Genomic DNA, 24833 nt, shown 5'->3' with positions numbered 1-24833 from the left:
CTAGGGTGGAGTTCATCAGAACCTCTGGCTCTTTATTTCCTCTGATCAACTCCTTCTGTCATCTAGAATGGGACATGGTGAGAGGCTGAGTTTCATTCATTTGGGGCCCCTGTTTTTGTCTCCTGATGCTGCTTCTCTCCCATACTCTCCAGCATAATGACTCCAGCCCCCAACCCATCCTCTCTGTCCTTCCTGATACCATCAGTTCCTCCTCCTTCCCAAGTGACGAAGCTCCTGCCAAGCCTCCTTGTGGTGGCCACTATCAAAGAAAGGCTGGCTCACACTTGCTAATAAGCAGGTGAAAAACAAGAGGTGACACGTGTGCTCCACTCCAGGCTGTACACAGCACCAGCACCATCTGCTTGGAGCCTACCAATATTTTTCAGTGGAAATGAAGTGACTGAAAACCAGAGCCTGTCGTTCAGAAACTGGTGTGATAGGTTGAAAGCAAAAGTCTGCATCCTCACCACATTTCCCCACTTTTGCAGCTCAAGGGACAGATGCATCAAGGAATTAATAACCCAGAGTCCAGGGAAAGCAGGAAGGAGACAGATAATGAAGATGAAGGGAGTGTTCCTGAGATGTTACGGAGGTGAATGGCTTCCATCTGGCCAGGAGCACATCTCCAGCTGCTGCTCTGACATCATCTATGCTTTGCCCGTGAGAGGTAAAACCCAAGGGGGTTGAAGGAAGAAAGAAGAAATTCCCACCGCTAATTAAAGCAGCATTTACCATTCTCAAAGCTAAAATGAGGCGTAGTATGTGAAATGGGGACAAAGAAAGGAAAGGAGGGGGGGAAACAGGGAGGGAGAGAGCTTTTAAGAAAAACTACACATTTGTTATGTTTCTCTCCAAATCAGAAACGTAAGAAATTTTACGTTACAGAAATGTAAGAAACCAAAAGAACTACAAAAATGTTCATATTTATAAAAATATGTGAAGATATTTTTGAGAAAGCCATTTAACTACATTTCATAATTAAGTAATTCCACTAAAACACGTCAACTTACACCTACACACAATTCCCTCACTTTCATAGTCTGAAAGTACCGATGGCTGTGAGCAAGGCAACGTCATTTGCTCAGCGTGTCATGAGCCTGAACCAACCCGGTAGACACGATGGGCTCTGGGTCCCAGGGTGAGAACCAGGACAAGGGTTCCCAGGTCACTGAGGACATAGCAGGATCCACTACGATTGTATTTAATGCAATGTAAGTAAATCTTATTTTTTACTCTTTTCCCCACTCATAACAGGGTTCTAAGCAGAGAAATTATGACAAGAGAAAAAAATGAAAATCAGATAACTGAATAATAAAGTATTGGCAATCTTCAAAGGTAGAAAAAAAGCAGGCAGCATAATACATCTTACGTAAAAATATATAAAGCTCAAAATCACAGTAAATTAGTCATCTGTGTTCTAGTTAAAGAGTGACTTTTGGTGTGTGGAGACATTGATATTTCGGTAAAATAACAATCCCAGGTTTGACTTGTAGCACTCCTCTTTCTCTCTACTATTATCAATCAGGTTAAATTATTTAGCTCTACGAAGAAGGGCATTTGGCGAGTTTCATTTTACCTCCATGCCTATGGTTGTATTCCAGAAATTTTTTTAAGAAACAGCCACATGGGTTTCTAGGTAAGATGCTGACATAAGCCTAATGGGTCTAACTTCTCTATCCTCCGCTACCAAATCCCCTGAAGAGAAAAAGGAATATAAGCATTAGGGGAAACTTGATTTCGTGATAAGAACTAGGACAGGGTAACATCCCCATGCCAGGGTCTTAAAGGAAATGCTCTAAAAGAAAGGGCGAACAGAATTGGAAGTTCCCTGAGCTCTGCCATGAACTGGCTGCATGCCTGTGAGGAAGGTGGGAAATGCCTCCAAAAACTCGCCCAACACCAGCTCTTTCAGGGGTGAGGGCAGTCGGGAGACCTCTGCCCAGCACGTGTCCTCAGAAGGGATCACGTTGTCTCCAAGGGGGTGAAAGTTGATTCTAACAGGTCGGAGAAAGTGATATAGCCTCTATAAGTGTGTGTGTATATGTATATGAAGCTTAGGAGGCAATGATGAAAAATAAAAAGATTGAGAAACACTGTTATTTAGCATCAGCCACAGAGAAGGGCTTTGGACACAGGAACCACTGAGCAGTGATGACGATGTACACTCGAGTTCACGGGGCTCCAAGCTCATCTGCTGAAAGAGGCAGCTTATTGCTGCAAAGGCCTCACGTGCAGTCCTCACCCTATTCTTCCTAGACTGCAAAGAAAGCACAGTACAGTTGACAAGAGAAAGAGTTTGGTTTTGTTTTTAAAGAAAAAAAAAATAGAAAAAAATACATAAACCATAAGATAGAATGTCAACACTAAAGTGGAAAATTCCAGTGATGACAATAAATTTAAATAGGTTCATTCTCTTATGGAAACAGATTTGCAGATTAGGCCAAATAAAACTCAATTGTATTTTTGTTTATAAAGCAGATACCTACATCCAAATTACTAAGTGAGAGAATATAGGCAAACAAAAACAAAGCACATAAATACGCCATGGGAGATATGATGTGGATGTTGCTGTGAGTGGTGACATAAGACAAGAAAAATCCAAGCCAAAAAGCATTGATTTATCAAAAATGATTATTAGAAAAGCCATGAAGATATCTATCTCTACATATTTAAATATATGAAGCCTCATTGATAAAGACTAAAGTACAATAGGTCTCCCTATTTGATGAAAACAAAGATTAAAATAAGAATCAGAACATTTGAATGATATATAATAAGAATGCTGTGTTTTATTTATATAGAGGTATCTATAAAAATGGAGGTGACGTATCCTTCCCAAGAAGCCATGAAAATCTTACAAAAATGTATCATATACTAGACTACAAAGAAAACATCAACAAATTCCAAACACTAATCATCTCATTGGTCATATTACCTGACCACAATGCAATACAACTAGAAACAGACTGTAGATTTGTACATTTGACAAGTCAAGTTTAAATGTAAAACTGAGGAAAAAAAACAATTTCTTGGAACCGAGTAAGTTCCCCCAAAATGGGCAGCCTGGGTGTCTCAGCAGTTTAGCGCCGCCTTCAGCCCGGGGTGTGATCCTGGAGACCCGGGATTGAGTCCTGCGTTGGGTTCCCGGCATGGAGCCTGCTTCTCCCTCTGCCTGTGTTTCTGCCTCTCTCTCTCTCTCTCTCTGTGTGTGTGTGTGTGTGTGTGTCTGTCTCTCATGAATAAATAAATAAAATCTTTTTTTTTTAAAGTTCCCCAAAGAATAATTAGGTCAAACATCGGGGGGGGGGGGACCCTAAAATTATCAACTACCTTAACTCCATAAAAATGAAAATGTGACAGAGCAAACTTACATAGATGATGTTTTAAGAAGCAAATTCTGATCAGTTTCTATTCCTTAAAAAAAGCAAATTCAAGAAATTGCACAATGAACATCAAAAGTGTCCTATCCAAGCAAAAAGAAGAAAATAAAAAGTTGTAAATTTAGAATCAAGTTTAACCAGATAATCAAGAGGATGGGCGGAGAAGAGCAACAGCTCAAGCCCTGATTATCCTAAAATGCCTATGTTCTTTGCTCTAAGTTTGGCTCTAGGAGAATGTAAACAACACAGCCCAGGTTACCTGGTCTAGCAACCTCTCCAGTCTCGTTTCCCACAGATCCCCATATACACCTGTGAGAGAGGATATCCAGTAAAGGCCACCCCCACTTCCTTCCCACCCTGTAGACATGTCACTCCAACCATCAACAGGTGGAGTCTGTCCTCTCCCTTGAATCCAGGCTGAACTTGTGATTTGTTTTGACCTCTAGGAAGTGAAGGGATATGATGTTCTAGAACCTCCAAGCCCAGGCTTTAGGAAGGCCAGTGTGTCCCGCTTCTTCTTCTCCTTTGGAAGTCGGAAGCCATACAAAACACCGACTACCTTGAGATCATTATGTTGTGAAAAAAACCAAGAGAGCTATCTGCAGAGGTCACATGAAGGAGCACCAAGCTGCTCAACTAGAAATGAAGAAGGATAAGGAGGATAAGGAGAAGAAAGAAGGAGAAGGAGGAAGAGAAGAAGAAAGAGAAGGAGAAGGAGGAGAAAGAGAAGGAGGAGGAGGAGAAGGAGAAGAGGAAGGAGGAGGAGAAGAAAGAGGAGAAAGAGAAGGAGGAGAAGAAAGAGGTGAAGGATGAGGAGGAGGAGAAGAAAGAGAAGAAAGAGAAGGAAAAGGAGGAGAAAGAGAAGGAGGAGAAGAAAGAAAGAGAAGAAGGAGAAAGTGAAGGAGGAGGAGGAGGAGAAGAAGAAGAAAGAGAAGGAGGAGGAAAAGGAGAAGAAGAAGAAAGAGGAGAAGGAGAAGGAGGAGAAAGAGGAGGAGGAGGAGGAGAAGAAGGGAGAAGGGGAGGGGGAGGAGGAAGACCTTTGAAAGGGTCTTTACTTCCAAGTCCAGCTCAGCCGCCAGCTAAATGCAAGGGACTGAGCAGCCCCAGCAGATGCCACATGGAGCAGAAGAATCACCCTGTTGAGTACACTCAACCCATAGAATTTTGACACACCATGAATTGCTGTTTTCAGTCACTCCCCTTTGGGACAGCTTGTCACAAGGAGGTTGCTAACTGAAACACGGCCGACGCTGTAGTCATAGCAGGCGACTCAGAAGCAACCATGTCTGTGAGCTTGTACGTTCTACTCTCCTGTTCCCGCCTTTGCCCACTGTATAGACTTCTAGCCCACTTGAAAGACCCAACTAAGCATTTCCTCTTCTGGGAAGCCTTCCCAGAATATCTCAGCCCATTACCCGTGATGCCCCCAGATGTGGTAATGCACCGACGTAGCACATACTCCTTGCACTCGGCCCTCACGCTGAGAGACACGTTCGTTGCCGCGTCCACCTTCGCACTGTGAGCTCCTGCAGGCACAGCCTGTGATGTTAGCATTTCCATATTTCCATTGCTTAAAACAATACCTGCAAAATAATCCTATGAAGGAGGAAGGGCCGTTCCTCTCTTACATATATGGAAGCCGATATATACAGTGCTAAGGTGATGCGCTCAAGGTCACTCAGAAAGCTGAGATAAATACAGAGAGAGTACGAAAGAGTGAAATTCCGTGAGCTCAAGAAGTGTTTCCAGATAACTCCGTCTTTCATTGATCTTTTTCTCCTCTTAAGTCCTATAGCACTTACATCCCCAAAAAACTATCCCTATGGAACAAAGAATACTCTTGTCTTCAGGCTCATGGCAAGTTTCTGGCAGGCCAACGCCACAGTTTATATTGCTACTGAATCCTCCGAAAACCCTGGTATAGCACATGATAGGTTCTCACTCACTTATTAACAGGTCGTTTCAAAAGTATTAAACTAGTCAATGATAAAGAGAGGTTCAGGAAAATGTGCCAAGTATTTTTCTAAAAATAGAAATACACTCAAACATCCTATATTTTCAACCCCAATTTATTAGACTATGAAGGGCAACACATTTTTAAAATATATGTTTTAATAAAATAAAATAAATGTCTTTGAACGCAGGGAAAAGAATGATCTTGAATGACTATTCACTGTGAATAATCTCCTTTTCACTGGAGTTCTGTTCTACCCAGAATGAAACAGGAGACTGAACCGGGCAATCTTCAGGAAAGCTCATACCGTTATTTTTGTTGTGTCCCTTGGCTGAGAAGGGACTGAGATTTGGTGTCATTTCTGAGTCAGTGCTGTCAACCAGCAACAGAATAAAACTGATTTATTTCTCATTTTGACTCTTAAAAAAAAATCTGAAAATTTAGATCTTACCCTTTATTCCCCAGGGACAAAACACACTAGACGGAGAGGAGCCAGGATTCTCAGCAAGCATTCCGGTAGCCGGGACAGCCCAGGTCCCTCTCACCCCCTATTTACTGCATGTTCAAATTCTCCTGACTCATTGAAGGTCTAACCAAATTACTGAAGTGCAGACTAAGGTCATTTCAAGTCCAAAACTGTGTGACACCGGAGGACTCAGTGAGAAGAACAAGGAGGGACCATCCTGCCCTTGGTGGGCACTAATGCCTTCGGGGCTTCCGACTTATCAGCCACAGAGGGCGGGACACCACCAGCCAGAGCTAGGCTGTGTGTCATACAAACTGTGTCCTTAGGTAACTCTACTTTAATTCTATTTTATGGAGCTCTAAGTCGGTCTGTTACTCCTTCAGGAAAGCCCAGTGAGTCCCTAGAACTCCTTTATCCCGCATTTCACCACCTAGATCTCTCCCAGAACTCAGCCGAATCACACAAAGATGTTCACAAGTGGGGCACCTGGGTGGCTCAGGGGGTGAGGCATCTGACCTTGGCTCTGATCATGATCTGGGGGCCTGGGATCGAGCCCGGATTTGGGCTCCGCCCTCAGTGGGGAGTCTGCTTGTCCCTCCCCCTCCCCCTGCTCACATTCATTCTCGTTCTCTCTCTCTCTCTCTCATAAATATAAATAATGTCATTTTAAAAAGAAAAAGATGTTCACACGTTAGGCATTCTGCTATATTTTTCTCTAGAAATCTCTTAGGCTGGGAACACACGTGGCACAGAATTAGGGGCACATTCCCACCACTTCTGATTAAAATATCATGCATTTTGCAGAGCATAGCTCAAATGCTGTCTCCGGCTTAGAACCTTCCCTCGTTGCCTGGGTTGAAATACGTCTCTCGTTCTCTAAACTTTTACAATTAGCTTAGCACTTAGCACAGCTAGCTCGGGGTGACATAGCATGTGTCCTCCTCACTCCCTTCTCCTCCTCACATGCATCTCTTACATTTGGAGCATTAGATGGCAAGGACTGTGCATATAAAATCTTTGAACCCCTAGAACATTGCACAGTGCTTTGTACACAGAGGGTGCCCAATGTTTGCTCCGTGACTGTTCACTTTATTCCTTCTGGGATTTTCAGGATGACAACTTTTACGAGAGCCTGGAAGTCATGCAAAGAGACTAATCCAGACCCACCCCACCTATTATAGATCACGACTCCCACCCTGCATTTTAAGGAATACGACTCAAGTCCCAAAAAACAAACAAACAAACAAAAAAACAAAAACAAAACAAAAAAAAACACTGAATTTTTTTTTTAATTTTCATATCTTTCAACAGAAATCATAGGTGGAATACTACTAAATGTGTGGCCAGGAGGGTGCATTGCAAAGAGAGCTTGAAACCCTTCCCACTCACACTATCCAGCGGGTTCCCCTTAAGGAAATGTTGAAGAAACGTCTGGGGTAACACAGAGGACACTCTGATAATCACTAATTCTGACCCACCTCTTCAGATTCTGAAATAGGCCACAGGAGTCAGAGAGAGTTGCCGAAATCACAACCTATGGATGAACCCTGGCCCCTGGGTCCACTGCCCCTTATTGATTTCCTGCAGGATGGACTTCATGACACCCAAAGAGGCAGCCCCGGGGCAGCTCTTGCCCCAGCATTTCAGGGCTTGTCCTTAGACAGGTACTTCGCTTCATTTTATTCATTCTATTGATTCTTTGAATCTAATCCAGAGAATAAACACCACCAGGACCAAACATATGGTGGAGTCTTTAGCTTAATTTTTGTTTTTGGAGAGAGAAGCATCTTGGGCTGAGTTCCACCAAGCTGGGAGTACAAGGAGTGATTAAAACCACAACACAACACAACACAAGGTATCCTAATCCTACCTGAACATAAGGAAGCCTGCCACTTGGCGCAGGAGCTATTTACTTTGTCAAATCCCCATGTGCGATGTTTGCTCCATTGTAATCATATATAATATCATGGTAACAAACTAGATGTTTATAGAAAAATAGGTCCTAAGGGCTAGAAACTCTCAGAGAAAATACATGCAGTTTAATTTTATTTTTTCCATTCAAAATGTAAAGGAATGGTGTAAGTGTTTGATTTAGGGTTAGGCCCCCAAAATGTATTTATTACATTTAAGTTTTTGAATACTCAATTTAAAATTGTTCCGGTATTTTTTTTTCTTTTCCTAAAAAGAAATCTGGATTTGAAACGTTGTCTATTATCCATGTATTTAAGACACTTAACTTTAATTGAGCTCATTTATCCTACTATATATTCAGTCTATTTTCTTATGTTGTGAGAGCCCTCTGGTGGTTGAGAACACTAAATCTCTATGCTCATGAGAAGAGGAACCAACCACATTACCAACAAAAGCTTTTCTTTACTGAGATACTGGCTTCAAGTTCTATTAGAAATGAATGCTCATTAAAATCTCTATTAGCTTTCACCTACTCAAAGAATAGTATATTATTTTTTTGCATTTTCTAAGATTAAAAAAAGATCTTAAATGCTTACATTATGTCTTTAAATCCAAATAAGAAAACACTGATTATGCACAAATATATTTTCTTTTCAATCATATTGGGGATAGTTTGCAATTTACATCTAAATTGAGATATAGGCAAATTGACTCTTGGAGCCCTTTATTAGGTAGCGTACTCTATGTCCTCTTTTAACATGTGGCCAAGTCACAAACAGACAGAGCTTTTTATACTTCCACAGAGCCTAGGTCCATTGCACCAAATTTAAGACTCGGGTTTTGACATATTATGCAAGTCACTAAACAACAAACTTACCAGACACTTTATAAGTATCTTGCCATACAGAGAATTAATTACAGGAGGCAAAACTAGAAGGAGTGAAGTCTTGATCACGTGGGACAATTCATTGAAATTTGTGAAATGACAAAGCCCTGATATATATAAATATATATAATATATATGTATATGGATAAAGCTGTTCCTTAGGCCTATAATTTCAGAATACCCAATGCCTGCATGCTCTCTTTTTAACTGACTCTAAGTTTTGGGGGTGAAAGTTGAATAGGGCATAAACAGGTATCAACGTACTTACTGCTATATGACTCTTCATGTCACTGATTTAAGTGTGGCACCAAAAATATGAGGTGAAAACATTGTACTCATAGTACTTCTGCATTTCCTCTGTAAGAACAGGGTGAGAGCCAAACAAATAAGCAGAGCTGAAGGCAAAGATTTGGTCAATGGACCAAGTATATCACAAGATGTTAGTGGTGATGCTACAGGATTACTGTAGGAATAAGATGATGGTGTGTCACTGTGGAAATTTGAAGAGGGATGGTGCTTTGACTTGGTCCCACACAGCTATGCTTTGAATGCCAGCTGTTACACTAATTTCATGAGCACATGCAGTGTTGAAGCATGATTAACTGACTTTGGCAAATCAAGAGTGTACAATCTTCCAACATGAAAATGTCAGTGAGCACACCTGACTCCAGCAAAAAGCCAGGATCAATGATGTCAAAGGTCTCTACTTTGGTAGTTTGTTGCAATAATTACCACCAACGTGTCCATGCCTCATTGTACACCACTCTACGACGTGACATTGGTGGTCCTCCAATCAAGAGGTGGAATCTGTTTTCTCCATCTTGAATCTGGGCCTGACCCTCTGATCTGCTCTAGTCACCAGGACAAAAATAACCATCTCACTTAAGCAGAGGTTTTAAGTGTGTGTGAGCTTCAGGGCTTGCCCTCTTTCACTTCTAGGAACCCTTTAGCCACCTTGAAGCAAGTTCCAGCTAGGTAACTAAAGAGAAAGAAATCTGAGGAACCAATTTCCATATAAGTGGGACCATCCTAGAGCACTCAGCTCTAGACAAGCCACAAGTAGACCACAAAGAGCAGCCCGGCCCAGCCAACATCACAATCCATACGATAATTATTGTTTTAAGCCACCAAGTTTTGGGGTGGTTTGTTATGTAGCAAAAGCTAACTGATACAGCTTCTTCCATCATAGAGACCAATCTTTGACTGTGGTTTGTTCCAGTCCATGACCACATTTCTCTGAAGATGGAATTTTGAGTCACTTGATAAATTCTTTGCTTCCTGATTTAAGAAATGATGCAGCACCAGACTGAACTGCTTGTAGAAAGAAAATGACAGGGCAGCCCAGGTGGCTCAGCAGTTTAGCACTGTCTTCAGCCAAGGGTGTTATCCTGGATACCCGGATCAAGTCCCGTGTCAGGCTCCCTGCATGGAGCCTGCTTCTCCCTCTACCTGTGTCTTTGCCTCTCTCTCTCTCTCTCTCTCTCTCTCTCTCTCTCTCTCTCCCCCCTCTCTCTGTCTCTCATGAATAAATAAATAAATAATCTTAAAAAAAGAGAGAGAGAATGACAGTCATCAAAAATAATGGGCTATATTTCCTCGTTGTCTTAATTATTGCCTACTAACCACACATCCATGGGAAAGGGATCTTGATACCTAACAAAATGGACCTAAATACCAAGGGCACAAGGAGCTTATCTTGGGAAATAGTTTGCATGGAAGTTACATAAGTATTTTAGTTAGCCTCAGACTCAATATGATCAGTTGTACGGGACAGACGCTTAAAGTAAATGTAAGCTCCATTAATAGAGCCATAGAGATAATGTTCACAGAGATAATCATCTAAAAGATTGGCTCTAGTTTTGGGACCTGCACTTAAAGACTAGACTGTGTCCTAAGGAGAATAATTAAGATGTGGATGTTCAGAGAACCGGGAGATAAGAGTAAGAGTTAAAGGAACCATGGAGAAAACCTGCCAACATTTTTGTACACAAAATTATAGTTATGGATGAGGGAACACTTTGAATTTGCATTGTTCTAGGTAGAAGAACCCAGGCCAACAAGTGAAGGAAGTTACAGGCAGAACTTTCTAATACTTACGGGGGTACTACAACAAAATTGGTTGCCTTGAACCATAGTGAGGTTGTTGTCACAGGATGTGTTCAAATGTTGCTCATCTGCCCTGGGATGTGGTAGAAAGAATTCCTGCACTGAGAGTAACACTAGACAAGCTGACATCTAAGATTCCCTCTAGATCTAAGAGTCTATGCTTCTGTATGACACTTCTGTGGGCATCTATCTACATTTGTCTTTACAAAATCTCATAACGTAAGTCTTCTGCAGTCTCCTCTTGATCATTGCCCCACCAGTCTACTGACTTGGTCTTGATCTGAGAGGATATGAGAGAAGAGAGATGCTGACTGGAGAGTGTAAGAAATTGATTCCTTCACCCCTCTGCCTCTTACTTGGGCACACGTGTTTAAATGGACTAGCTTTGCTCTAATAACAAAGAAAAAAATCAGATGTCACTTTGGGGCATTTTCACATAACAAAATGCTTTCTGAGTTGAATAAAGGTAAAATTGGATTCACTATTAAAAAGAGAGAGAAAATCAGTGTCATATTGTAAGGAAATAATTAAGTTGTAGAGTTTTGTATATATAACTCTTATGTTTCATCTTATGAGAAAATAGGTATGTTGCTAATAATTTTCAAACCTCATATATCATAAACTCTCTAATATGTTGTAGATAGCATTGTTAGCAAAAATATTAATAACTTATCTAACTTTAAAATGAACAAATATAATGCTATTTAAGTAATTATGTTTAATATTCATGGAAAAGTGACATGAATGGAGATGGAATATCTCTAATAGGCCACATATTGGCTCATAAAACCGAACGGCATTTGGCCTTAATACCTGCATCACATTAAGACCACTACCACTATCCAGAAGCTCAGATGCCGTGCAGCATCTTGTCCCCATGAATCAGATCATTTGGACATTAATGTGTGAAGACGGACTCAGAATTATACTCCACCTTTCCTTCTCTTGTGATTTATTGATCCAGCCCTATGTTAATTATTTTCATTCTACCTATTTCCACCTATCCATCCTAAGTATAAGCTTTCTCTAAAGCTTTTGCCTTAACAATATTAGCAGAGGGTTACTTAGAGTACACCATGTCCCAGGTACTGTGAGTCTTTATGCTCATTTAATACTCAAAATACCTCATGTTGTAGGTATTTTATTATTTTCATCTTAAAGAGATTAAATAACTTGACCAACATTCATTTTCATTCATATGGGGAATATAAGAAATAGTGAAAGGGATTATAGGGGAAAGGAGGGAAAATGAGTGGGAAAAATCAGAGAGGGAGACAGAACATGAGAGACTCCTAACTCTGGGAAACGAACAAGGGGTGGTGGAAGGGGAGGTGGGTGGGGGGTGGGGGTGACTGGGTGACGGACACTGAGGGGGGCACCTGATGGGATGAGCACTGGGTGTTATGCTATATGTTGGCAAATTGAACTTCAATAAAATATATATATTAAAAATTAATATATACATTAATATTTTTTAAAAGAAAAAGAACTTACTCTTGTATCCAGATATCTGTTTCCTCTGTACTTTGCCACTCCTATTTTCCAGGAGGAACTCCCAAATGTAAAAATTAAGATCTCTTAGGATACAATGTAAATCTTGGCAAGAGACTAGATATTAATAAGAGAAAGATGGTAGAGTAAAAGAAAACTGATATTTTAAATCTTAGTGACTGGGAAAATTGTGAAGTCACTAATCAAAACCAGAGAATTGAATTAAGTAATTAATAATGAGGAATCATTCTGTGTTGGGTTGTTTTTTTTTAATGTTGAGGTAAAATATCTGCAAAAAAATAAAAAAAAAAAACCTACAAGATTGGAGCTAAAAATAGACTTGAAGCCTGAAAAAAAGAGAAAGATAATAATGGATGTGATAAAGAGGGAGAAGGAGATGTCAAGGGGCCTCTGTTTGGTGAAATTAGAAAGCATTGTAGCAGAGGATCCCTGGGTGGCTCAGCAGTTTAGGACCTGCCTTTGGCCCAGGGCGTGATCCTGGGGTCCTGGGATCGAGTTCCACATCAGGCTCCCTGCATGGAGCCTGCTTCTCTCTCTCTCTCTCTCTCTCTCTCTTTCTCTTTCTCTCTCAAATAAATAAATAATTTTTTTAAAAAAGAAAGCATTGTAGCAGTTGGTTATGTGGATTCCAATAGAAAACCAACAAGATAATAATAAGAATATTAGAAAATGGGCCTAGATAATGCTGATGATACCAATAATACAACTTTATTGGAAACTTCTTTGCTGTAACTGAGATTTTTCTTCAATAATACCCTTGGTTGTATTGGAGTAAAAGAGCAAAAATAGATGAAGGGGGTTGCATAGGACTGGGAATGGACAAATGTGGAAGCTTAACAGAGCTAGTCCAGCAGGTGATAACAGACTAGGTATTATCATATTCCTGAATAAAGTAATGTAGGGAAACAAGTGAAATCAAAATTGTGACTGTAACTGAGAGATGTGGAAAAAGGGAAAGGATAATCATTACCATTGATGGCAGAGCAAGTTTAATGGGGTGATGAGGGGATAGACTGAAGGGCAGAAAATCATGGCCACAGCAGGACATTTCTAAGTTCAAGATCTCGAACGTGGAGCAGTTTCAAGTGATGAAGTAATTCAGGATGTGAATATGCTGGTAAAGAGTGAAACTGAAAGGTATAGAGATGAGGGTTAGGAACTTCTCAGCCTTGAGTTTAAAGGGCCCAAGCTCTAGAGTCAGACACACCATATTCGAATCCTGGCTAAGTCACTTGTGATCTGAAGGTATTTATAAAGCTTCTCAACTTCCCTAAGCCTTACTTTTGTTTAGGTACAAGATTTGGGGTGGGAGAGATTAGAGTAGTACTATTCACAGCACTATTTTACAATGTGAAAGAGAAAAAGCAGTCAAAAAGCTTGACAAAGTATATCATTCAAGTTAGCTTTTACCATTATTGTCGTTGTTGCTAATAAAAATGACTCTTAGATATTCAGAAAAGAAGGACAAAGAAGCAATCACACAAGAAAATATTGCTTAATTTAAATTCCAAGAACCTGACTTAAGGCTTTAGTTTCAGACTTCTCCATCCCTGTGCTTTCTGAAGTAGAGTGAACAGACCAGAAACAAATCCTTCATGACTTTGAAGAAGGAGGTTTGAAGATTAAACATTTACTGTGTCTATAATAAATAAGATCCATGACAATAGGGATAGATTCAAGTGTTCAAGAGATTCTCATTCCTTCTAGACCTCTAATGAAATTGCTAATGATCAAAATGGCCACAAATGGATAAAGATGACTTCCAAAAAGAGAGAGAGAGAGAGAGAGAGAGAGAGAGAAAATAAAGATTTATATTCATTGATTCCATAATTAAACACTACAATATCAAAATGAGCTATGATTGTACTTACTTGTGATGAAGTGGGTCACATTACTAAATAAAATCTTCAAAAACAACCAAGAAGTGGAGTACACTCCAGAAGACACCATCTCCAAAGTACTCCTTTTAATGAAAAGTTAGTCACCTAGGGATAAATTCTCAGAAAGCCCTGATACTGTAAAGAAGATTGTATACATGTATAATTAGAAGGTCTATAACTTTCATCAGATTTTCAAAGAAGAATATGACTCCAACATTTAAAAACCACTTCTTGGGGCACCTGAGTGGCTCAGTGAGTTAAGTGTCTGACTTGGTCTCAGGTCATGATGCCAGGGTCCTGTGATCAAGCCCCATGTCAGGCTTCCTGCTCAGTAGGGAGTCTGCTTTTCCCTCTCTGTCTGTGTGCTCTCTCCCTCTCTCAAATACATAAATAAAATCTTTAAAAAAAACACTTCTCATATGTATACAGTAAATATTTTCAGGAGGTTCAAAATGGAATGTTTTCAAAAGCTAACAAAACATTTAACTTTACATTGATTGCATTGATGATTTATAACACTAGTTATTATCTCATATCATAACACACTCCCATAAAGAAACCAAATTTACCAAAGATTCCCCACGAGTCCTCCTACCATCTTTGTAGCTCTCATTAATAGAGTAAATGCTAGGAATTTGTCTAGTTCAAGGAAAGAATTAGTGTGAAACACAAAGCATAGAGGAGTTTATTCTAGGCAACTACTCAAAAAGAAGTTTTTTTTTTAAAAAAAGATTTCATTTACTTATTTGAGAGAGAGAGAGCCCAACAGTAAGCAAGAGAGAGAGCATGAGTGGAGGGAGGGGCAGAGGAAGAGGGAGAGGCAGACCTGATAGCCATGATTACTCTTTTCTTCTTAAAAAAAAAAAAAAAAAAAAAAACCACTAATGTTTTTTTCTTCAACATATCAGTGTGTCCCTCTGGAAGATCACAATTCCCGCCTACTTTGCAGCAAAAGGTGAACCATAAAATGCAAACGAAGGTTCGATGGGATTTCTGGAAGAGCTCTTTAGAAGGGAGCTCTGTTAGACAGAATGCACTTCTCTTTCCTCTTTTCCTGCTCATATTCTTTTTGCCTGGAATGCAGGTATGATGTCAAGAGTTTCAACAACCACCTTGAACTTTTGGGACACCTCAAAGATAGAAAATATGTGCTAAGAATAATAGCAATACTATTATCAAAACAGAAAAAGGCCCAAGGTGAAACCATGAACTTTATGCCCCATATGGAGCATCTTCCTATACAGTTTTTATGTGAGAGAAAAAAGAAAATAAAACTCCCAATTTGTAAGGCTTCAGAGTTTGTTGCTGTTCTTTGCTTAGGGATTATTTTATGTGTAGAAAGAATCACTGCCATTCAGAAAAGAATGTAATTCACAACTACCATAGACAACCAGCCTGAAAATCCCACTTTGCTTTGTTATATTGCCTAAAAGTGGACCAAATGCTGATTCATTTTGATAAACAATGACTTTCAATAGGGTCGTTTGCATGATATTGGACATTAGGCAACAATGAACTATGATCTCTGAGGGGCTTTCCTCTGAAGGGAAATCCAAACACCTTGGTTTGAGGAAATAAACTTAAAAACCCAGAGGACTAAGATGGCTAGAGTTTATAGACAAAGTACTAGAAAGTAAAGAGTTTCATGGAGAACTCTTAGAGATGTGCAGAGAGCCCAGCTTGTATCCCACAGAGTACTGATCAGCACATGCATGTAAGGAAACAACTGGTGGCCAGCAAAAGAACCTGAGAAGATTAAAAGGGACAGTACCTAGGGATAGGGCTGAGGAGGGTGCCTGTTCCACATCAGCCAGACTGGGAAACTTTATGATCAATGAGGCATTAGATAAATATCCCACAATATTATGCCTCCACACTGGGGAATAATTAGCTTTGGACTAAACACCACTCTGGCTTTGTCTAGAAACTCTTAAAAACAAAACACCAAAGAGCAAACTTTTTCCAAGTAATTGCATCCCAGTGAAAACTTTAAGAATATATATAGGTATACAAAAAATGTCCCAAAAAAGAATACTTGAACTCAACCAGATCAAATTCCATAATATGCAAAATCCAATAAAAAATGACCAGAGAAAGAAGTAGAAAATATGACTCAGGATGAGGAGAAAAATCAATCAATTGAAACCAACTGAGAATTGACACAGATATTAGAATTGTTAGACAAGGAGATTAAAACAAGTTATTATACCTACATCCCATATGTTAAAAAGGCTAGATGAAATAAAGAACATGTTAAGTAGAGACATGGAATATATATTTAAAAAAAAATAAATGTCTAAAGATAAAATTACAATGTCTGAAATTAAAAATAAATGGGATAGGATTAACAAAAGATTAGACATTTTACAAGAAAAGATTAGGGATCTAGGAGGCAAAGCAAGAGAAACTATCCAAGATGAAATGAAGTGAGCTATGGAACAACTTCAAGCAGCCCAATATGCAGATAAGTAAAGTCTCTGAAAAGAAAGAAAGAAGAGGAAACCTATATCATGTTTTAAAAAACAATGGTTAAATATTTTCCAAATTTGATTTTTCTAAGTTTTTTTTAAAGATTTTATTTATTTATTCATGACAGACACAGAGAGAGAGAGGGAGGGAGAGAGAGAGAGAGAGAGACAGAGAGAGAGACTCCATATGCAGGGAGCCCGATGTGGGACTCGATCCCGGGTCTCCAGGATCACACCCTGGGCTGAAGGGGCGCTAAACCACTGGGCCACCAGGGCTGCCCTTTCTTTAAATTTTAAAAATGCAGATCCAAGAATCTCAATGAACTCTAATCAAAAGAAACATTTATACCAAAGTACATCATAATCCAGTTTCTCAAATCCAGTGATAAAAAGAAAAATCTTAAGAGCAGCAAGGGGATGGAGAAGACACACATATGGAGGAAAAAGGTAAGGATGACAGCATATGGTTTATCAGAAGTAATGCAGATGGGAAGACAAAGGAGCAAATCTCTTAAGCTCTGAAAAGAAAGTTAAAAAAAAAAAAAACTTTTGAAACTAGAATTCTATACCCAGCAAAAATGTCTTGTAAAAGACAAAGGTGAGATAAAAACTTCAGATGCAAAAATGCTGCAAGAACTCATCTGCAGCAGACCACATGACAACAGTTGCAAGTTCTTCACATAAAAGGAACATGATGTCAAATGATTTCATGTTCTATACCAAGCAATAAAGAGAATGAGAAATTGAAATTGCAGAAGGTAGAGCACTTCCAAACCCACTTCATGAGGTCATGGTCACCCTGACACCAAAATCAGACAAAGGCATTAATTAGAAGAATAGAAAACTATATTGACAGAAAGATCAATGGTCACCGGGGACCTGGGGTTGGAGGAAGAGACAGATGGCCAAATGGCACGAGGTATATATGGAAAAGCTCTGATCTCAAATGTGTCAATAGGTTCACGAGTGCACATATCTGCTCAAATCCATCAAATTATAAGTTATATGGATACAGTTTATGATATGTAAATTGTACCTCAGTAATCTGTTTACAACAAAACAAAATAAATGAAAACAGCGTATCTGGCCAACACTACAGTATGGCTCACTCAGTAACCGATGCAATCACCTTCTAGGTCGGCTTCCTGTGCTGTAGAGGCTAGAAAGCTATAGACCACAATTCCCATTTTGCCTCCTTGTTTTCACGTGTGACGGATTCAGTGATCACAGATACATTCACCCGAGACTTTTCTTAGGAACAGAATCACGTAAAAGAAGGGACAGAGAACAAGTCATCGGTTTTGCCATAGAGGCTCAGAGACAGCATTTCTAGAGCCAGCCACTTCCTGATTGCGGCAGGGGCTTCCAGGATGGCCCATTTCTGCAGAAAGTTTTGCAAGTTGTCCCTAAAAACATGCTCAGAGTCTATATTTCTAGGGTATAAACTACCTGGGCTCAATCACAATTCTTTCATTCTTAAACTGGGGGGAAAAAATCAACAATTTCAAAGGATATGGAATTCTCAAGCAGTCACAGCTCAGCCTCAGCTAGTTTAAAACATCTGTCTGGGGAATCCCTGGGTGGCTCAGTGATTGGGCGCCTGCCTTCAACCCAGGGTGTGATCTTGGGGTCCTGGGATCGAGTCCCACATTGGGCTTCCTGCATGGAGCCTGCTTCTCCCTCTGCCTATGTCTCTGCCTCTCTGTGTGTGTGTCTCATGAATAAATAAATAAAATCTAAAAAAAAAATCTGTCTGGATCCACATCCCTTCTATTTCTCTCCATCACCAGAGTCCCCACACTGATTTATTCTATGTGGGTTTTTTTGTTTCTGCTTTTTGTTTTTGTTTTTTGTTTTTTGTTTTTTAGCTCAGTTCCAATGTGGGTTTTATGGGTTTCTATCTACTGTGAATTTTTATAGTTGGTCCAGAATCAAGACAGTACTTCTAACCTATTTCCTACCAGAATTTCTAAGATAATTTATGTTCGAACTGTTGGAACGCAATCTTTTTGTGTAAAGATCCACGGATGCCAAAACAACGGGACAACTGCTCTGAGCGAGCATCACGTTGAACTTGCTTCCCCACCCTCCAACCCTCTGAGGGTTGCCCTCAGTGAAGATAACTGAATTCCTTTGGTACCATCTGTCCTTGAGGCTGGCAGCAATGATGGCAGGAAATAAGCAAGCTGCAAAATGGTCTCGTGCTCTCCCCATTCTGTGTCACTGTCTCCGGAGGCCCGTTTCCATCCCTATCTACCTCGTTCTCTGGCCCTCTCTAACTCTCTCTCTCTCTCCCTCCTTAAAAAAAAAAAAAGTTGTATCGCACCAGGTGATGTGCACATCTTGATTTTTCTCACTCATCTGAATTTAAACTAAATCAAATGGGACTGTTTAAAACACCACAGATGTTAAGGAAATTACCAACATCACCAGCTTCTGTTCCTTCCTAAAAATTATGCTTCAACATGTGCCAAAACCCAGCAGAGGGCATCCTTCCATTTCAGATGAATGGATACTGCAGGGGAAAGGCTCTGTGATTCCAGCGATGTATTCTAACCCTTTACAACCCTACACGGGGATGTAAAGAAAAGCACTTCTGTAGTAGGGGGGGAAATTGTTGTAGACGTCGTTGTCAGGAGTGTTTACCTCCATTTCACATTATAGATTTAGAAGCAATTCTCCTTTCACAAGGAAAAAAAAAAAAAGAGAAAAAGAAAAATCTCCATCTCTGGTCTCTTTCCCAGATTTGAGGCATTAGCTTCAAATTGCAGAAGCCACACGGTAGCACCTGTGTGGTCCTTCCTTCTCTAGGCCAAGGTGTGCTAAAAAAGTAATCATGGAGACAAGAAGAATGAATCCGCACCCCACCTCCCAGTCTGTGGCGCTCTCCCTCTATCCATCAGACGGGAAGAAAAATATCACTACTGCCTGTTAGACTGTCTTGAAGCAGAAAGAAGGGAAGTGTGGTCAGAAGCCGTGTATCAGCTAAGGCCCAAACACATTACCCCCTCGTCACCCACTACATTTGGTTGGGCAGTTTCACAGAGATTAGAATTCCATGATGGGAACTATCTTATATCATCAGAAGAATTCTTCCGGAGTTCAAGGGCAAATGAGCACAGCCCTTATCAGTGATTTGTCCCCGGTGCAGGTGAGTTTATCAGATCCTTTCCTGGTGGAAGAAATGTCCCAGGGAGAGAAGGAAAGAATGTGAGAGGACAACACAGCATCACTCATGGACCCGAACGTCTATGAGCACTCTACGCCCAACCATGCCTCAGATTTTAAGACCATATCAGCAACGTATCTGAGATCCCTTTCTCTGAGATGATGACAAAGAGTGGAGATCCGGGGGGTGGGACAGAACCAGCTTTGAATCCCAGGCCCATCACTTGACAGCTAACGCGACCTGGAACAAAGTGATTCATGTTGTCTTTGGCGAAACAAAGAGAACAGTTGTTACTGTTCATTAAAGACCCACTTTGTTCCAGGCACAGGAATGGAGCACTTCTCTATATGGTATATGTGGTGAAGTCCTCACAATCAGCCTGTGGAAGTAGCGCTATTATCGCGCTCCTTTCGCAAACGAGAGAACCAAGGCACAGAGTGATTTATGAGTTTGCCCAGGATCCCACGCAAGTATCAGAGTGGGAACGAGGAACAAGGCTGCCTTGCCTCCTGACCGGTGGAGCAGAGAGCTGCTCCCTAAGGCCGTCCTGGGGACTCGAGGACATGAGGGTGTAAAGCGGAGCGCATGACGTTATTGCTACTATCATAATGAGTCTGTCATCATCACCACTGCCACTGTTGTAGCTTTCTGGGACCTGGGGGTACCTGCGGATATATAATAAAAGAGGCTCGAAGCTTCACATCAAAATCCGTCGGCTTCAGAACATAGTCTGTGTCCAGCTCAAGCTCAAAGGGAGGCTGCAGAAGGCATCACCAGTGGTCCTGGCCTCTGTGTCTCTATCTCTCCCTCCGATGACAGGCTGCCTCTAACAGCGATGGCTCCACTCAGGAGAGCAGAACAGTCGCCCTCTAACACAACGGGAGCACGTCCTGCTCTGGATCGTTTTCTGGCCTCCCCCGAAAGCTGCAAGTCAAGACCAAATGCAAAACAAAGCCAAGATCCAAATACCCATCTGCCATTTGAGAGGCAGCTCTTTGTTCTCTGATAAGTGACCTGGGGGAGCTGGCCTTGCCCCCTCGAACACCAGCGTCCCTGGGCTCTGTGTGCTCACCCTTCCTCAAGTGCGTCCTCCAGGGCCCTCTTCTAGGGCTTCGTAGCCACTGAGTGTGTTGGGAGATCAATGGGGGTTCATTCTGCCAACAGTATTATTCAAAGAGAAATGAGGCAGTCCTGTTTCCTCGCTGCTCTGGGAGCTTCCCCTGCTTACACAGGCCTGGATTTGGGCCTCACACTACCAAATTACAAAAATCTAGAATAATTTTAAACAACAAGCAGTTAAAATTCTGGCTCTGGGCCCCATTTCTTATTGATTTTGCCTTGGGACCGCCACCTTGGTTTCCTTAGGTAGGAAGCTGAGTGTTGGATGACGGGCGTAAGAGAATTCACAAATGCGTATCTTATAAATATTCCATTTTTCTCGTGTGCACTAAAAAATAGTTTTTATTTCTCACATCAAACTTCATAATGTGAAGCTCAAGTCAACTGAACATGTGAAAAATGTCTTTCTATTAAAAAAGGCAATTTCATGCTGATTTTATCTCACCATGCTTCTGTGAGGATGAACGCTGTTAGCAACACATCATTTGGGCTAGAAATAAGTGCTTCCATCCCTTTGCTTTGAACTCCAAAAAATAGCAAATGTCCTGGGAATTATATTGCAATTGGCCTCGTCATAGGCTTATAGATTTCTAACAGCACTGGTCGGGTTCAATAAAAAGGAGATTTTCCTTAGTAGAGTACTTACCCCAAGGTAATGGCCATCGATGAACACAACGGGGAGGGAAGGGGCTTCCGAGACACGCCGGCACCGCTCATCTAACTCTTTTCCATAGTCACCATTCAGAGCTATGTTTTTCTCCTCAAATTTTACTCGATGGTTCTGGAAGATCTTTCTAACCAGTTCGCATCTTTCGAAGGTTGTCCGTACCACACGAAGGCAAGTGGTATAAATCACCACACGGTCAAATTCTAGGTCAGCTGATGGTTGCTGAAGGAAGAAGATTGTAGTGTAAACATTTGCAGTTGCTTTCTTACGTCTTATCATCTGAGAGACAATTAACATTTTAGTAAGTGTCTTCTACATTAGAGGCATACAATAAAAGTTAAAGAGCCGTATTTGTCAGTTCTAAGACCTGTTTTATGTCAGAAAAATCTGTCCTTGAGAAGGGGATAACAGTCAACGTGATTTAAATGACATAATTTACTTGACAGTGTTTTTTCTGTTCTCAGTGGCATATCAAATAATGGCATATCTGGGGGCTCCTGGAGGGCTCAGTGGTTGAGCATCTGCCCTCGGCCCAGGGTGTGACCCTGGGGTCTTGGGATTGAGTCCTGCATTGGGCTCCCTGCAGGGAGCCTGCTTCTCTCTCTGCCTGTCTATGTGTCTCTCATGAATAAATAAATAAAATCTAAAAAAAAAGTAATAATAATAATGGCATATCTTAAAATCAATGACATCTCACGTGGCATACCATATGGTACAATACAGAGCGGCTGGATTATCTTTCCCATGTTTTGTACACATTGTTCCATTACTAAATAGGCCTCATAAACCCAAATAAAATATGTGACACAACAGTCACAGTTTGCATTTAACCATTTGAAAATCCTTCTCCTTGTCCACGGGCCACAACTGCCCGGGAATAACACGGCGTGTATCAGAGGACTGTTGTGAGGCCTCAGCAGCACAGCGGACGTGCACGCAGCCTGTGGAGTGACCGGGCTCCAACCTTCCATGAGGAGGCTCCGCAAAGACTGAATGACTCGCGGGGATGCAGAGACACCAGCACCATAGCGGGCAGTGGGGCCGGAGCCAGGCCTGGAAAGGAAGCAAGGAGACAGGCTCCCTGCACCAGAGGCAAGCACCTCTCTAAAGCAAGGAGAGGTCTCCTCGGGTGAGTCTTGCTCTCTCTAGGTCCTGCTACGTCGGAAGTCGGCGGCCACACTCCTGGGACAACCTGCCCATCAGGGAAGCTCCTCGTCTTCCCCATCACACTCTTCCTCGAAGGAAACTGAGTGGAATACAAGATGCCATGAGGCCAAGGGACACAGGAGTTTCTCTGGGGCTACGGTTGTTGCCACACAACCACCCAACTTACAAACCCCTTTGAAGTCAAAACGTTGACTGGAAACCACCCCGGAGAGCGAAATACTAGACTCGGAAGGTAGGATCTCGGAAGGTAGGATACTAAGCTCTACTGCTCTGTATTCAAAGAAATCAGCCCATCAGATGCAGAGCTACAGAGTCCTAAAAGCCCTAAGTCATAAAGGTGGCAGTGCCAGCATCTCCATCTCACTAAGAAAAAGCTCATTTTTCTTTTTCCTGATGATAAAATATATTCCTTCCCTCAATAGGGTTCAGAGGCTGAGTTGAAAACCCAGCGACCTGGAGGGGCCAAATAGGTGCCATAAATGTAGGGCCAGGCCAGGAGTAAAAGAGATACCGGTGAGAGGTAGGGAGTCCTCTGAAAGCGAAAAATGTCACTGAGCTTCAGGCCGGCAGGCGTGTTACTCGGCATTGACGGACGCAATTATTTCATTTTTTTTATTTTACTTTTCATAGACATAATTATTCTAAATATAAGATTGAAATTGGATGTTTATGGGAAATTTCCTTTTCTAAATGGCCGTACCTTGTTAAAAATGTGTTGAGACCACGCGGGCCGATATGTTTGAAGGACAAGTTTGGCCAAGACCCTGCTACCGAACGCTGGGCAGAGGGAGCCTCAGGTCCACCTGGACTGTGCCGCTGGCCGTCTGCGTGTGTCAGGGAAGCCAGTGAACTCGTAAGCCTCAGTTTTGTCATCTGTAAAATGCAACCCCCTCCCCCCATGGATTTGCTGAGGAGACTGAGTAACGGAGGTGGCGCCCACAGCTAGCGTCGGGCTCGCCTTGTATGCTGCCCTCGCGGCCGGTGCGAAAGATCCCACTTGGCACGGGGGGGGGGGGGGGCTTTTCAGATTAAAAACACAAACAAACAAACAAAAAAATCAGTGGAAATAATGTTTTAAAATATTTGATAAGGCATCAACGTCCCCCAGGAGCAGAGGTGGAAAGCCTAAGGCCCGTTAGCCAACCCCTACGGATCCTCTCCTTGCGCGCAACAAATGCCAGGAATCACTCTGCACTATGTTTCTGAAACATGTAAAAATAATAGTAAAAATGATAGTGGGCGGCTCTCAGGTAGCCGTGGTGGGCGCCGTTTAATGCAAAGAGTAACAAAACTATCCCTTTCCCTCCCCTTAAGGCTGAGCGTCGCCTGGAAGGAGTGGATCTCCAAGAGTGTCGGATACTAGAAGGACACTGAGAAGTTTTTTGGTTGTTTTGGTTTTAACCTGGGGAGTTTTCAAAAATCCCCCCAACCCCAAGCCACGTCCGGAACAATTAAGCCAGAATCACCACGGGTGAAATCTCAGAATTGTGGCTTTTTTTTTTCTAAGTTTCTGAAGGGATTCCAATCTACAGCCAAGCCCCAGCGCTACTTAGGTATGTGTTAGAAATGCAGAATGACAGACTTCGCCCTAGAGCGACTGAATCAGAATCTGCATTTTTAACAAGTTCTCCGGGGACTTTGGATGCACATCACATTGTAAGGCGCCCCCCCGTGCAATCCCGTTGACAGCTTGACATGACAGAGAAACCGGGATTGTGTCCCTTTAAAATAACTGCCAGTCATTCATTCAGTTACTAGAATCATCTATGTTTGCTAACCCTGGCGCCAGGTCCCAGATACACAAGGGCGAGCAAGCAGTATCATTCGCTCACAACCTGAAGCTCATAGTTCAAAAAAAAAAAAAAATCACATAAAAAAATTTAGATTCACAAACAGTTAAGAGCTGGAAAGAAAGTGCACAAGTCGTTACGGGAGGCTCTTGGAGTGTGTTCCTTTTCTTGTTTCAAAGGTCGAGAAAGTGTTTTCTGATATTTCCGATATGTCACCAAGAAAGGGTTGGGGAAATTAATTAGGTAAAAGACCGTGGGGAGAAGTATTACAGGCAAGTGCACACATCTCGAGATGGAGGAAGATGGCACGTTTGAGTCTCTGATTGAGGGTCTTTTGCTAAAACACAGAGAAAGGGAT

General features: G+C 41.5%; 1 protein-coding gene across 1 annotated transcript in view; it reads right to left on the bottom strand.

Moving 5' to 3' along the window:
* GRXCR1 (glutaredoxin and cysteine rich domain containing 1) overlaps positions 1 to 24833 on the bottom strand; it is a 115400-nt gene that overhangs the window by 27753 nt on the left and 62814 nt on the right. The window contains exon 2 of the mRNA XM_077846626.1: positions 21498 to 21740. Coding sequence (XP_077702752.1) covers positions 21498 to 21740 — 243 coding nt within the window. The remainder of the gene's footprint in view (positions 1 to 21497; positions 21741 to 24833) is intronic.

The sequence above is a fragment of the Canis aureus genome, chromosome 14 (assembly GCF_053574225.1).
Source record: "Canis aureus isolate CA01 chromosome 14, VMU_Caureus_v.1.0, whole genome shotgun sequence".
Lineage (NCBI taxonomy): Eukaryota > Metazoa > Chordata > Mammalia > Carnivora > Canidae > Canis > Canis aureus.
The sequence above is the reverse complement of the archived record's forward strand: the minus strand, read 5'-3'. Positions and strand labels throughout refer to the sequence as shown.